The sequence below is a fragment of the Xenopus tropicalis genome, chromosome 1 (assembly GCF_000004195.4).
Source record: "Xenopus tropicalis strain Nigerian chromosome 1, UCB_Xtro_10.0, whole genome shotgun sequence".
Lineage (NCBI taxonomy): Eukaryota > Metazoa > Chordata > Amphibia > Anura > Pipidae > Xenopus > Xenopus tropicalis.
Genome location: NC_030677.2, coordinates 116,999,725 through 117,016,528, shown reverse-complemented (window position 1 = coordinate 117,016,528; position 16,804 = coordinate 116,999,725). Strand labels below are relative to the sequence as shown.

The 16,804-nt window shown below is 36.1% G+C and overlaps 1 protein-coding gene across 3 annotated transcripts in view; it reads left to right on the top strand.

The window, feature by feature from the left end:
- plppr1 (phospholipid phosphatase related 1) overlaps positions 1-16,804 on the top strand; it is a 66,689-nt gene that overhangs the window by 28,303 nt on the left and 21,582 nt on the right. For 2 of the 3 annotated variants that reach the window (XM_012964809.3, NM_001102900.1), the window contains 1 exon segment: positions 5,015-5,114. In XM_012964809.3, coding sequence (XP_012820263.1) covers positions 5,052-5,114 — 63 coding nt within the window. In that variant the 5' untranslated portion in view covers positions 5,015-5,051. 3 annotated transcript variants of the gene reach the window in all.

Below are 16,804 nucleotides of genomic sequence, written 5' to 3'. Positions count from 1 at the left end.
TTGTATGTAAAAAACACAAATCCCTTTGTGGCATGCTGTTGTATCATCATTAACAGTAGCATATTGTCCTTATGTTTAAAGCTGCTGTGATTCATTGTATTGGCAGGAAACCCATGATTACTGGTGCAAAGAGAAAATAATTGTGTGCTCCTAATTTGCCTTGGAAAGTACTCCTATGAGTCTATGTCTCTGCAGATAACACAGAATTATGCAAGGTAATAAGACCTATTTATAAATGTATCTGCTTTAGAAAGTAGAATCCATTGGGGTAAAGGGATTTACATTGTAGGATTACATGACTGATCCCAAAATGCATAAACTAGCAATTTGCAGTTTTTCAAACATAAATTATTTATTAAAATGGAATGTTATAGGTGATATCATTATGTAGAAGGGGCTTTTTGGGAGCTACAGCAGCCAGAAAATACAAGTCTGACTGCATATGCAGTTGAGTTCATAGCAGACAAAGAGCATCAGCCCAGATTCTAGTGCTCTATAAATATTTGGGACTGACTGACCGAGGCCTACATTTTTGAGATACTGTAGTCTAAAGCCCCGAGGCTGCCCCAAAAATTGGTAAGCCAGACTAGACTAGAAAGACTATAACAGACTATACTAGACTAGACAGACTATAAAATTAGCCCAAGAGATGGGAATTGATTTATTATACTTTGAGCTTTAGGTTAGATTGTGTTCAAATGTAGAAACAAATGAGGGAGTTTTATTAATTGCTTGTGTTCTGCATCAATTGCTTTTTCCCTTAAGTAGGATTTTTTCCCCATGGCTTTTTTTAATACCTGGCAAGCTGCAAGAAAACATGAATTATAAGGAAATGGTTTTATAAGGTACAGACCTTTAAAAACAAATGCAGTTCCTTTTTCACTAGATATTTAGAATATCGGGCAATGACTTTGCAGTATAGTGCTGAATCATTGTTTGCTGTGTAATCCAAGGTCTCTCAGTACTAAATTATATAAGTGCAGCTGCCAAGAACAACCAATTAGAAAAAGATTAGGAAATTAACAAAAAACATGACTGGTTGCTTTTAACCTGAAGTTTTGACTTCAAGTTGCTACCTAATTAAACTATCCAGCCACCCCATGAAACTTTAATAACAAGATACTGTGTATTATTTTAATACTGTAGTTCAACAAATTGTTGGGTAACTCTTTACTAGGTGAATTATTTGGTAACATGTTCATTAACTGTAGCCACATATTATATCATTTTTGAAATAGCCTACATGTATCATCAATTGCAAATAACTTTAAAGCTGTGTATAGTTGTGCATTATTGAGCAATGTTTCCATGGAAAGAGATAAGCAAACCTAGCCCTCAACTTTATCAATGTTTTGAATACTATGTATTATGTAGGTTCATGCCAATAACAGCCCCTTAATCCTATGCTTTTGTAGCTTTCCACAAATGTATGATTCAGAAGCCATTTAAAGACTCACTGGAGGTGAGCGATATCAGGCTAGTTTGATAATTTGTTCCTAGGGTTAAACAAATGAACTGCAATGGCGGGCATAGGCGTCATTGGACCAAGAACCGCATCAACGTGACAATGTGGTTCCTGATCCAATGGAAAATCAAACCTGCTGATCGAAATCTGGAAATTTCAGGCCAGATGTCAGTCAGGTGGGCCCGTCGGGGTGCCCATACATGGGCAGATAAGCTGCCGAATCAGTCTGAAGGACCAGAATCGCCAGCTGAAATCTGCCCTTGTACAGTCACCTTTACTGGGCCTTGTTTACAAAAGCACAGGTCTAAGCACTTGCCTCCAAATACTGTACTGGCTATGCACTGCACCTTGAGCTAGATTAAAAATCTGGTGGAAAGTTCAGAGCCCAGCTCTGGTTGTGCAAGGCAGCCCTGCTCTCACTACCATAGAGCAAGCAGTACGAACAAGGATCTGTATTACCCTGTGCCTGTCAGCTCTATCTAACTTGGGTATTTGAATAGTGATAAGTGAATCTGTCCCATTTTGCTTTGACGAAAAATTTGCAAAACAACAGGAAAATTCACAAAACGGTGAAAAATCAGTGAAATGCGTTGTTACACAACTTTTTTTGTTGCACGTCTTTTTTTTTGTCGCGACCGCGGCTATCTTTGATGCAACTGCACCATTTTGGTGCCCATTTTGACACGACTGCACCCAATTTCAATTTCAGTACCCATATCAAAAGGAATTTTAGACAGAGAATAAGTTTCAAGTGGAAATTAACTTTTAATTCATTCCTTGGTTCATGAAGGGACTGCTAATTTTACTGAACTGACTGTATAATTTGTATCATTCACTGTGAAATGTAATACCTACTTATTCCATCAGCCATGATACTTTCAACTATAACTTCTACATAAAGATAAAAGGGTCATGATAATTGTTTTTAGCCATCAAAACTGAACTGTTTCACTCAAATGCAAATCATACATTCCATTGTAAAATGATTTATACAAAGAAAGATAGACAAAGCTCATCTCATTCTAATATCAGATTTTCCCATAAAGCAATATACAATTCAATGAGAACAACTTACAGTATCTCGCTGTTTACCATACAAACTCCATTAAGGTCTATGGGAAAAAACAGAAACTGAGTTAGGGGGAAAGTTTTTTTTTCTCCTCAAATTTAATCTTGCCCATAACTTTTTATGTGCTAAACCATAAAATAATGTTTTCTCATTCATTCGAATCTGGCCTATAATGTGTTTTAGTTAGGTAAATCAGTTTTCAAGAAATGCAAACAGGGCAAATCTTGCATATCAGCAGAACAAAAGCCCTGTTTATGCCTCACAGTATGAAGCAATGTACATTTCAGGTAATGTAATGAGCAAAGCAGGCATTCACATTGTGGTATGAGAGAATCAGCTTTTTTGAAAACACCTTAGTGTGGCAAATTTATTTAATAGCTTATAACTTGGTGAATCAGTCACATTTCCATGGGAATTCATCTAAAGGTAACATATGAACCCTCTATAATTTTTTCTTCTTAATTTTCAACAACAATCACAATACAGTGCGTACAAATAACACTATGAGGATAATCATAACAATTATAGCAGGCACAATATATTTCCTCTTCTATGTTATTTATTTCTGTTTATACTCACACTCAGATTCCTCTACATTCCTACTTACTATCCTAACTGTCCACTTACATATATTAAAGTGTATTTTTAAAAATCTCATAACTTTATCCACAGGTTCTCTAATGAGATAATCAGTTGAATTTTACATTCAATTACAATGGTTTACTCTATGGGGCCCATTTACTTACTCACGAACTGGCCGAATGCGTCCGATTGCGTTTTTTTCGTAATGATCGGTATTTGGTGATTTTTTCGGAAAATTATCGCGACTTTTTCGTTGCCATCCGAATGTTGCGTAAAATCTGGCGATTTTTTCGTAGCGGTAAAACTTGCGCGAAAAGTCGCGCCTTTTTCGTAGCCATTACGAAAGTTGCGCAAAATGTTGCGATTTTTTCGTAGCGTTCAGATTCATTCAAGCTTCAGTATGGTGACTTTTCTTGGGCCAGGTTGGAGCTCCAGGGTGCCATTGAGTCCTATGGGAGGCTTCCAAAATCATGCTAAGTCTGAAAGTTTCGCCCGCCGCTTACGAGCGCTCAATACGAAAAAGTCGCGACAAGATACGAGCGAATCGTAATGGCTACGAAAAACTCAAGTTTTTTCGCGAAAATCGTATTGGTAGCGAAAAAGTCGCGACAATTTCCGAAAAGTCGTAAAGGCGCCGAAAAAATCGCAAAAAATACGAAAAAGACGCAAAATGTTCGTTTTCCAATCGGAATTTTTCCAATTCGAATTCGTGTCTTAGTAAATCAGCCCCTATGGCTTACTCTATTGCCTGCTCGACAATTCCATTTAAACCCTATGATTTCTTTAGTCCCTAAACTTATAATTGTCTTAAATAAGTACAAACTTATTTTCTACATAAAATGTTGGGAAGTACAGGGTAAGATTACACCTAACACCAAACTATAACTGGAAAAAAGTGCAAGACACCTGCTTTTCTCTTCTGCCTAGCCTAATTAATATTATATGAATGTTTACACTCTATCTGCACCATGAAGATATCTGATAGAGTCTACCCTGAATACCACAGTCACAAAAAAATGGTGATCACTTGGAAAACTTTTAAAGCATGGGAGAAAATGACACAGGGCAGAAAAAAAGTGTTGCTACACATCTTACAGCTGCACCGCAACTCTTTATATGCCTTTTGTTTCTTTTATATATTCTGGGAGTATTCACATTCCACCAGAGGTGCGGCTAATAGAGCTCGCACTATGGTGGGAGAAACAATAGCTTTTTAAAAAAAAAAAAAAAAGATAGCCCCTTGCAGTGCTAAGTTGGCCACACCAGGAGGGAGCTATATTGTGGTGAGTCGCATCCACTGTTCCTAAGTCACGTGCATGCGTATAATGAGGGAGGGAGGAGTCTCACTTACTATGCACATGCGCGCTAAATTACATGACCATTTATGTGTTACTGGACTAGTACCCCTTATCAAGAAATCAGAATTTAGCTATCATTCATTTTACTGCAACTGCAGGAAAATTAGATCAGTTTTGTGGATTCTCCTTCTGTGTATACCTTGGTCACTGTATTTTCAAGTCAACATTTTGCAAGTTCTCTAATGTCAGTTAGTGTATTCATTACTTATCTATTTGTATTTAATTTCTTACCTCTCTCTTACTTTATTTGACTGGATCTATTAGAAGCAAACATAGGGGGCTGATTTACAATTATTATTCATTTTATTAGGTAAAATTAGGTGAATAGAACTCACTTTTTTTTAAACCTTGTTTTACCTGATCCCCATTCTTGGAAATGAATATATTGATATAAAGTATAGACTAATGTCTTTTTACCTCATTTTACACAATACCTTTATTCAATAATTTAATCTTTAACTTTAATCTTAGCATCCAGATCTTTATGAAATCCCCAGTTCACAGGTTGAGACAATAAATATATTTTATTTTTTTCCTCAGGAATTTGAGAAATTTTTGATTACCTGACAGAATAGAAATGGCTTTAGAGACCAACACTCATCGAAGTTATTCAATTATACCATGCTTCATTTTTGTGGAGGTGAGTATTTGTCCTTTTCTATATAGTTTGCCTTGATATGATGACTACTATGATGACTACTTATATCCTAAGTCACTCTGGGGTTTATATATGCATATTAAATGGAACTGCTCTCGCATTGCATGTCAGTGAAACATTTATTTCACAAAAGTACACCCCTTTATCCCTATATAAGAAATATTCAAAATACATTAAGGACTGAAAACAAATAACCAATATACTCTTGTCTATGGAATATTTGCTAATGCTGAAAATCAACTACAGGAATGGGATTCATTATCTAGAAACCCGTTATCCAAAAATGTTCAGTATTACTGAAAGGCCATCTTCCATAGACTCCATCTTAATCAAATAATTATACATTTTTCAGATTATTTCCTTTTTCTCTGTAGTATTAAAACAGTACCTAGTACTTGATCCCAGCTAAAATATAATTAATCCTTATTGGAGGCAAAACTATCCTACTGGGTTTAATTAATGTTTTAATGATTTTTTAGTAGATTTAAGGTATGAAGATCCAAATGACAGATTTAACTTATCCTGAAAATCCCAGGTCACAAGCATTCTGCAAAATAGGTCCCATACCTGTATTTGGTTTGTCATCCAATCTGTATTGAGGCTGTCTTAGTTTTCAATTTAAAAAATGTCACGTTACCTACAGAAAACATCAAATAAAATACAACAAGTTATATACAATACTGTGTTGCCCTTAAATTAAACATCAGTGACCATAAAAGGGAATTCATACTGTGTTATTTGTTGTTAGATACTTAGCCAAAAATGCAATATCCACATAGGAGTTATGGATACACAGTAGCTGAAAAGAAAATGTAGCAGATCAATGCAGGACATAATTACAAGACTCTACATGGCCCATCACTTTCACTTACAAAGCTGTCACTGCTTGGGAAATAGTGTAAGACAGGGGGCAGAGAGCAAAGTATCCACAAAGGTATCTCAGTGATAGATCTGTCTTGAACAGACAGACCTATGATCAATTAGTATGACAGTAGGTAAGCCTCTGGGAACACAGGCCCAGCTGATGCAAACCTAAACTACTGTACCTACTGCCACCTTTAAGGCTTAGATAAATGAGCTTAGAGTGCCTTATGCTATGATATTTTTGTTGCTATTTCTGCAGCAGACAACAAATTAGACTAAAGAAAGCCAAAAACCACCAGGGACATATAGGCAGCAACCCTGCTTAGCAGGTTTATAAAAGAAGCCTTTAAAAAAAAAAAGAAAACAAAAATTGGACATTGTATGCAGCCTGTGTACACAATAACAGAGACAAATTCTATTGTGTTATTTTCTTCCTTGCATTATGATACACTGACTGATCGTAAACAGAAACAGGTTTTACCCTAATTACAGTGAAAATTATATTCTTTTCTAAAGGTTCTACTGAAATAGCACGGTAATTGCAATATACATGAGCTTGCTTACATTTTCTACATTGAATAATGGCAATGAAAATTAATGATAGAGCTCATACAAACTATCAAATAATTGTTTGATTGTGATTAAGACTGTTAAACCAAATTTAGACCCAACTGACACAAACAAACAAAAAAAATCATGTCCAAACCTCTATAGGCCACAACAGGACAAGTCAAAGCTCATGTGTGCTTTGGACCAACCAACGTGGTTCATAAATCAATAGTTTTATTCAATTTTAATTATAGGTATTCAAGTACCCAGAATCAGCGTTCAGTTGACTGACTCCTGTGAAAGCCAGAAGTGTGCAGGAGTCCTTAACATAATTTTTTTTAACATATTTTTTTTTTTTGTATAAATTTATTGAGTCTATTAAGGTTTAGAATTAGTATAAAAAATGTTGTGTAGCATTTCTTTTTCCATTTTTGGATATTTATCATTCTTCACTTGAGTGCCTGAAAGAGTAGAATAGCAGGAAGTGAAAAAGAGCTGCCACTTCATTTCCTCATCTGTCAATGTATCATACTGACGGTGCATTGGCAGTATAAAATTTCTAACTTGCCCGATACATGGAAATCAGTCAAGCATCTGAGCATACTGCTATTGTCCAGCAGCCTCCAAAAATCTTTAATTATGAACCAATGAGAGAGAAAGAGAGTGGGAGGGCAATGGTGCTTCTTAATTTGTTCTGTTTTAATGGATCATTTTATCATCTTGTTCCCTTCCTTTTCTTCTTTTTTGGTATTAAAGACCTAAATGCTCTATATATGTGAGTAAGACTAATGCCCCACAGAGAGATTAGTTGCCCGCAATAAATCCCTGCTCCCATGGGCAACTTATCTCTCTGAAATGCCTTTCTTCCTGCAACAAAGGGAATCGCCAATGGAAAGGCATAAGCGTTGCTTCGTTTTCCTAAAGAGAAGTTTTCTGCAGAGGGAAAGTTTGCGTTGTTTTGGTAAAAGAATGTTACATCCATGCAAACTGGTGCAAACTTAAAACCACTCAGGGGCTTATTTATTCACATTGGACAAACTTGCCCCTAGACAGTAACCCATAGCTACCAATCCATTATTAGTTTTTTCAGTCTGCTGCAGGAAGAACAATGAAAGCAAACATATAATTGGTTGCCATGGGCTACAGGTACAAATGTGCTTAGTGTTTTCAAATGAGCACCTCAATCTTTTTCCATTGTGCATAGGGCGCAAAATACATCTATGGGCTGGATAAAATATGTTAAAAGGAAAAATCATTTTCATTATGCAAATTTGATGATTAATTAATTTTATTACATTTATTACAGCAAAAAAAGAAAAGAGGAAGAGAGAGTAGAGACGGATAGAGGCATAATCATTATGACTACATTTTTAAAAAGGTTAATTTCTGTTATAATTGCTAATTTAATTCCACTGTTTCTTGCTCATATTATGCAATATATTTTGGCAGCACCTGCCGTCTTCAATGTTTTTTTTGTATTCTTTGTAATTAATTGACTTACCCTACTTTCTTATTCTAGTGGAATTAAAATAGCAAGTCAAGTACAAATACAAAGAAACTTCCTTGCTGTGGGAAAAAAGGACACTGTGAATTAACAAATCATTATAGAATTCGTGGAAGAAAAGGAAAATATTCACAATATTTCCATTTCTGTCACATCATGGCTGCTAGTTAAAAGCAGAAGTAAAATAATTAAGCATGAAAGATGTGCCAAAAAAGTTATAGAATATAAGCATTCACTGTATTTTAAGTATAAATGTGACTATGGGAATCATGGTTTGAGGAGAGGGCAGTCAAATACCAACTGTACCTTCTGAAAGTCTTGTGTTCCTGCAGTTAATTCTTATGGGTGAATAAGTAAATCACTTCATATATGGTATAATTACCATGTTAATTTACATATATCTGGCTCCATAGCACTATTTTATCTTGCTTATTTATTCTTTTTTATTTGTGATATGCTTTGTTAATAAAACAGCACAAGATGAGAAAATTAGGGTTTGGTCACAATGAGCTTTGTAGTCTAACCATGATAGAATATAGAGAATTATATCAAATATAATTAATAATTAATTAATAATTAATAAAATATATATCATCAGACTGTATTAAATTATAGGACTGTGCATAATGATTGGTCAGTCAATCCCACTTGTTTAGATCTTAGTGACTGTACTGCATCTGGGGATGCATAAATACTGCACAGATACATTTCCATTTGGAAGTTTTCTTTAGCTTTGGGATCCTGATGCACTTAAGCAATCAGGAAAAATTATTATGCTTTTCAGATATGTATACATTTACTTTTAGGTATATGGCCCAGGTGCACATGTTGGTATTCATACTATGTACTATGAGTATACATTTATTTAAAAACTGAATATCTTTGAGCTGACTACCACAGATTGCAAAATGTATTTATTAATGATAGATTTTTTATGAGATCATATATATTCATATTTACAAAATAGCTAAAAAAAAAAACCTTAATTTATTATTTGTCAAAAGAAATGCTTGAAATATTTCAAAATCCTACAATTTATTTTATTAGATGGATTTATTTTTTAAAATTGATCCCAAAAAAAAACCAAAAATCCAGAAAAACATGTACCTTTATCACATGTGGTATTAGTATATTACAATTATACGGGTATAGTTAATAAGGGAGGCAAAGTATATTGAGAGCAGGTACTCCAACACAAATAACGTTCATTATTGTTTTATTCATTGGTTAATTTGTTCACTCACTGGATCAATTATAGGGGTGTGCTAAAATTGGTAGGCAACTTAAATTGCCCAATATTTTGTCTTCCTTTGGCAGAGAAACAGACCACTATAACCTTGAAAGGGAAGTAATGATAGGGAGTTTGTTAGTTGCTATAGTGACAAACATCCTCAGCATATTGCTGTTTCCTTGTGGTCAAGGTGAACCTGGTGTAATTTAATAAAAGGAACACTTGTTTGCTTGAGCTTGGTCCTGATAAAGGTTCCCGAGGGGCCCGAATTGTCGACTAAATCAAGTTTACAACCTTTGTACTTTAGTCTAATGGTAAATCAGCAGTTAAATGGCACTGTGCTAGTGTCCTTCTCACCTGCCAGTGCAAAAAAAAAAAAAAAATTTAAATTCCCAATGTTTTGGTCACACTAAGGCACTGATTTACTAAAATTTGTTTTTTTTTTTCTGGCCTTGAAAGTTGTATAAACTAGACATGGTATAAATTTGAATTAAACTCCACCACTATTGTATTTATAAAATGTCACAATAATGCTTGAATCCTTCATATGAAAATCACATACCAAAATCCCGATTATTTTAAGTTGAAAGTATGGAAAAAATTCAAGCTTAAACCGATGTTCATTTCCTCGAATCCTCTTTATTTTTCTTAAACAGGAATTGCTCCAGCAGCCACTTTAGCAGCATTGGCACTCATTCTTGGAAAACAATAATGTGTTTAAATTCACTTGAAACTGGGTGAAATAGAGAACAATGAGGGGATTAACTTCCCCTTAAAAATGTGTGAAATAGAAAACACTGAAGGGATTAATTTTCCTTTAAAACTGGGTAAAACAGAAAACAATGAGAGGATTAACTTTCACATTTTTTTTGACAAAAAAAAAGGTAATTAAACATTAATAAATCACAAAGTATGGGAGTTATTTTCAAAAAACTTTTTTGGGGGGGGAATTTTCTAAAAACGCACATTTTTTGAGAAACAATATCAGAAAAATCAAGTACTGGCAAAAAAAAACCATTTGTAAATCTCAAAAATATCTAGAAGTAAAAAAAAAAATTGACTTTTTCTCAAAATTGCTTGGTAAATGTGCCCCTTACTCTTTACTGGACCTTGCTGGCACTAAGCAGAAATCCATCCGGGACAGAAGATGGAGGCCAAAGAGGAGGAACCGCCACTTTCCAATTGCTATATCAAAGCTAACAAAAAGGCCAATAAAAAAAGACATCCCAAATAGGTGATTCTAAATGCTGCAGCTTTACTTAGAGTTAAATGTTGGCAACCTACCAAAAGTTAGCTTTTACTTGTATAGTGCAGTTAAATTAAATGAGAAGTATTATGAATTACAATGCCCAGTTCCTAAAAACGTTTCATTTGATCTTCATTTTCTTTTGCCCCGTGAGGCAGAGATTTTATTAGAGTTATTTTTTGTTAAGTATTTTTCTATTCAGGCTCACCCCCCCTGAACAAAAAGCTTAATAATTCAGAAACCAAAACATTTAAAAAGGATTGATTGCAAATTGTAAAATGTTACTGTCTTCATCAGACAGTGTCTACATCAATTAATATAATGGTGAACTACCTCTAAGGAATTTGCTGCAATTTGACAGGGCTTTGCCCATGTTTTTGTAAAACCCTATAACTGTGCTTGAAGGCTTTATGAGTGCTTTTCTTTTCCTCTGGTGAAAACTGTCCAGTCTTTTGCGCTCTTTAGTGATTATGTTACGCTTGGGAGAATCTCTCTAGTGTCCCATAAATTAATGTTAGATTTCATAGCTGCCAACAATCTCACCCAACAGTCCGATTCACTTAGTCATGTGCCCATATGTCTTTGGCCATATCTGTGTTCTTGAAGAACACATCATTTTTACTGCAAGAACAAGGAATATTGTCATGCAAGAAAGGTACAATTTTGGTGTTAATAGGCTCAAAAAATTTGAGAAATATAAATGCTGCTGCACCATAATTATGTTCTCTTTGACTGCCATGTTGGCATTTTGCAGCAAAAAACAATTTACTGTCTTAATCCAAACTTTACTACTAAATGTTGTACTGTACTCTACTGGACTATCGTGATAATTTTTTATTAAGAATCTCTAAATTAATAATCAACATTTACCCATAAAATGAAGCTTTATTTAAAGAGCAGCAATAATTATAAATTAAAATGTTACACCCAAACCCAAACTGTTGCAATATAAAGCTTTGTACCCTGTACATACTTTTATCTCCAGAAAAGATGCCAACTTAATTTTAAAACCTCATAGTCAACACAGTTTTCCCCAAAGCCAAGTATATGATAAATCTGTGACATTCATCCTTTGCGATCATTTTTACTTTTGGTTGCACAGCAGTTTCTGATGTTGGAAATTTGTTATGGATTTTATGATTAAAGGTTTATTGAATTTTCTCTCTGTTGCCTGGAAGTGATGGCAGCTGCTTTGACATGCAGATATATGGCTGCCTGGTTTCAGCCAAAAAGCTTGGCTAGCTCTCATGTTTTAATTCAGTTAAAAGGCATTTTATTTTCTCTGCTGTATATAGTTGGTAGATGTGACTTTTATTGAACTTGTTTCACACTCTCACTTTGTTAATAAGATCATGTACTGAGTAAGCTGGAAAAAGTGTGTAGTTATGATTTAATCTAGCTATTAAGGGCACTTTTGCTGTGTGCTGTTAAACAGAAAAAACACAGTTCTGTAATATCAGCTACAGTTAAATGGCTTCCTTCTATTGAACTTTTTGACATGACATAAAATTACATTAGACAAGTTAAATGCGTGTAATGTGCAAAACAAAGGCTTGCCGCATGCTTCTTCACTTGCAGTACAATTATCCCAAACGCTGAGCATAAAGAACCTAATGTCATTGTTCTAGATAAAAACTGAACATTGAACTCCTGCATCAGCCTTATTTCTAGCCATATCTAACAAATATACAGTATATCTTGTCATATATCTTGTTAACTGCTGGGCCATTTATTACGCTGTAGAATTGCATGTAAGATATATCAGTTATTAAAAAAGAAGTTCACTTTGAAAGTAACTTTTAGCTATAGATTATAGACTTTTTTCCCTAAAAAACTTTTTATTACTCTTCTTTATTTTGCCATGATTAACATGAATGATGACAAGGAAACCGTTTTGATGCAAGTACCTTAAAGTGGTTTTACTTGCAACTCAATGTGGGGAAAAGGGCAAGTTGCCCACTGTGCTTGTGAACGCAAATGAACACTACTGTTTAAGGCTAAAGTCACACTGACACAATTGCTCATTCCTACAAAAGAATACAATCAGGGGTATATTTATCATGCTGTGTAAAAAGTGGAATGAAGCATTACCGGTGATGTTGCCCAGGGCAACCAATCCGCAATTAGATTTCAACAGTTAGAAAACCAAAGCAAATAATCTGATTGGCTGCTATGAGCAACATCACCGGAAGTATTTCACTGCACTTTTTACACAGCATGATAAATACAGTATAACCCTCGGGACATATTTATAAACATTCCAGGAAAAAAATGTGTAAAAAAAAAACAGAACGTTTTGCATTTTTTACTTGCATTTTTTTTCTATTGCCAAAACAATGTGAATAGTCACGGCCCTGTTTTTATGTGGCAAAAAGTTGCATGCCACTAAGATTCACATTCTTCCATAGTCTGAAAATTTCAACTGTTTTAATAAACTGGTAGATAAATAAATAAACAACTAAAGGTGTTAGAGCAGCGGTTCTCAACCTGTGGGTCGGGACCCATCTGGGGGTCGAACGACCCTTTCACTGGGGTTCGACTAAGACCATCGGAAAACACATATTTCCGATGGTCTTAGGAACCGAAACACCGCTCCTCTATGGTTGGAGGTCACCACAACATGAGGAACTGTATTAAAGGGTCCTGGCATTAGAAAGGTTGAGAACCACAGTTTTAGAGACAATTTCTATTGACTTCTATAGAAACTCACCAGCTTTTACTTTTCTTAAATGTTAGCACTTTTGACAGGTGCCTATGCTGTCCCTCCTAGTTTCAGTCCTGCTGTACAGATACATAATACTATTCTATCTGCCTTATTAATGAGTTATTAATTAAATACTAATATAATGCATAACCTGAACGTACTACCTGCTGCTACTTGGACCATCTAAGCAAAATCCATTGCACAACATTAACAGAGTGAATCTCATACTCAGTTAAATGGTGGAGATATTTTCAGAAAGCAGCAACTGTGACCGTCATGAATGACTAAACAATTAGGTTCATAGAGCTCTCAGTGGGAGGGTAATAGAAAATTGTAATGGAATTGGTGTGGAGTGGTAAAGCAGTAAAATGAAAATTTTTACTACAGTATGTATGCTTTGCAAACAGGACTGTAGTACAGAGCTGTAGTTTGGAGGCTTTGTATTGCCTACTGATTTTCAAGGAATAATACACTTTGTATACTGTATAAATACACTAGTCCTCAAATCACCCAATGGCAACTCCCTTAATCCACACATCCCTGGTCCCTATTACATTACATTTTACATTAACATTTATTTATAAAGCGCCAACATATTCCGCAGCCCTGTACAATAAGTGGGTTACATACATGGACATACAGAGTAACATATAAAGCCATCAATAACCGATACAAGAGGTGAAGAGGGCCCTGCCCAAAAGAGCTTACAATCTATCCATACAAACCCCACCCAAGATCTGCTCAAACTCACTTTTCACAGGAATATATGCTTCTTTCTTATGCAGTCAGGGTCTTGATTTGACAGGGTCCATGTACCCTCTGTTACATGTTTGCTACTGGTTATTAGTAAGTGTGGAAACAGCACAATATTAGTGATGAGCAAATATGTCCCGTTTCGTTTTGCCAAAAAATTCACAAATCTTTGGAAATATTCTCGAAACAGAGAAATATTTGCAAAGCGTTGAAAACGACGTGGATAAAAAAAAATTGTCAAGAGGCGAATTGCTACGCAGCAATTTTTTGCACCCGTTTCACAAGAAAATCGAAACACAGAAATTTGCCGCAAAAAATTTTGCCCAGTGATACAGCTTCTCTCTGTAATATGGAGAAATTTTAGAGGTTACTCCTGCTAATAAGTTAGTGTGACATTTAAAGAGCCCAATAGAAACACATAAAATGAGTAATTTGTTTTATAGGCTATTTATAAAGTCATTGTTTGCCAACATCACACTTTCTATACTTAATGGCTGTAAAAAATGATTTCCTTTAAAAGGGGAACAAGACATTAAGGTGTGCGGTATTCATTGATGCATTTAAGGAAATTAATGAGCTTTATTCCCACTATGAATTAGAACAGTATTAGAACAGAGGGTGTTGGAATTATCAGTTAAAATCTCAATCCCCCCTTTAAGGAGCTGGCAATGTACTCTAGCTAGTACATATGAGGGGAAATGCCTGCTTATATTACAGCAAGTTTACAATTGTGTTAATTTGCTTAAATGATATCAATATTCATTGGCAGGCAGTTTTACTTCTGTGTGGTGCATTACATTAATTCAGATCTTATGATTTCTGAGAAATACTCCGGCAATGAGCCAAGTTATAACATTCTGCTGCATTGCTGAATCCTCATGCATTTCACTGCACCAATTCAGCACCTATCTCTTACATCTAAGTAATGCTACTTGCACAAGGTTTCTGACTGGCTGCAAACTAGCGCAGGTCTTCCTATACCACATAACAAAAATCCACATCAATACCAGCCAAACACTGAGTACAGCCCAGAACTCAGCCCACCCTCTTTTCATAAAATCAATGTAACGATACCTGGTGGTCTAGTGGGACGGCGGGGACACCCGCCGCCTCCTCCGTTGCAGGGACGCCCGTAATCTTCTATTAGGCTTCTATTAGAAAAAGGAAAAACAGCAGACTGGAAAAGGCAAAATGGAACCGTTTACTGACCATCTTTGCATGGATTGTGCCCCCTCAGGTGGAACAATATAACCGCCCGTGGCAACAAACATTCCTTGTGGTTAGTCCTGTATTGGTAAATGTGCACCCAGCATCTGTAAAGAGCCCAAGCTGTGTGCCGTTGCTAGTCACTGTGTGCATAGCAATCACTTGTGTTGCTGGCGGGAAACACTGCCAACCAATGCCAAGTCATTGGAACAGAGGCAAGCCTATTCCTAGTTATGCCCAGTGCACTCTGCATAGGCAACAAATACAGCACAGTTACAGGCATGGGAGTTATCTTGGGGCCCAAAATTGGACCACCCTCAGTGCTCCCAGGACCCTCAAACAGAGACTTTGTGCGGTCATACACATCTGGATGCACTCAATGGACCATGTTGCCAGGCTGCACTAAGTAGGCCAACAGTTAGCCAACGGGTACAAGGGCACTTACTTTTGCTGAAACCCACTTGCAGGAGGACCAAAATTAGGGGCATTACAAACCACTAGGACACATTAACCGGAATCCCAAAGAGAATAGCAAATAAAGAACACAAGTACTAATATAGAATAAATAGAACAATACCAAAATAAAACATTGATATAAACAACTGTAAGTAACAGTTCAAACAAAACAATTCAATGGTAATGTTTTATTAAGTACACAAGGTGAAACAGTATCACATTTGTAAATCCAGCAAGTTTCTCTCTGTAATAGTGCCAATTCCCTAATGCCTCCTCTAGGCAGGGATGGTTGAAAATCGATAACCATATATTTAAAGGTTGGCAGGGAATGGCCCATAGATAGAAAGTGTCTGGCAACAGGTTGCACTGCCCTGCCTTCCTTCAGAGCCTTACTAATTGCTGACTGGTGATTCCCAATATGGTCTCTTAGTGTGTTAATTGTCTTGTCTCTTAAATTTCTGTCATGCGGATAACCTATCATGGGTTTGGGAGCCTGGTGTAAAGATAAAGTTTTGTCCATATTGATCAATATTGGCCCAATTCCTTGAAATATACTTATATAGGTTCTTAGTTACTGAAGAATATGTGGTAGAAAAAAGAAAAGACTAGTGGGCTTGATCAGTATTGGTTCCCACTTTCAGCAAATCATCCTGTGAAAATTGTGTTGCGCGTTGTAATTGTCCTTTAAGTATTTCTCTGTCCAAGTACCCCTATCCAAAAACCTCTTCAATGTGTTCTCCAGTTGAATATGTGCAGTCACATGACTCCCGCATCCACCTACACTTGCTCACCTCACTCACCAATAAAAACTGTATGACGATATCATTGTTGGAATAGTAATGGCCACAGATTTAATTAGAAATACAAACAGTGCAAAAATTGAATACAAACTTGTAACATGTAAAATACCAATACATCAATTTAATAACTGCAAACATTACCGAACCGAAAACCAGGGCCGGATTTCTGTTGTGGGCGCCCCGAGGCCGCCCCTGTACGTCGCCCCCCCTCTACCCGTGCGCAAACACGCCCTCCCAGTGCGCATGCGCAAACGCGCCCCCCCCCCAGTGCGCATGCGCGAACGCGCGATAACCCCCCGCGAGTGCGCATGCGCTACTTTAAACTCCCATAAGGAGCAGTGGGGAGAGGTCCTGACTGC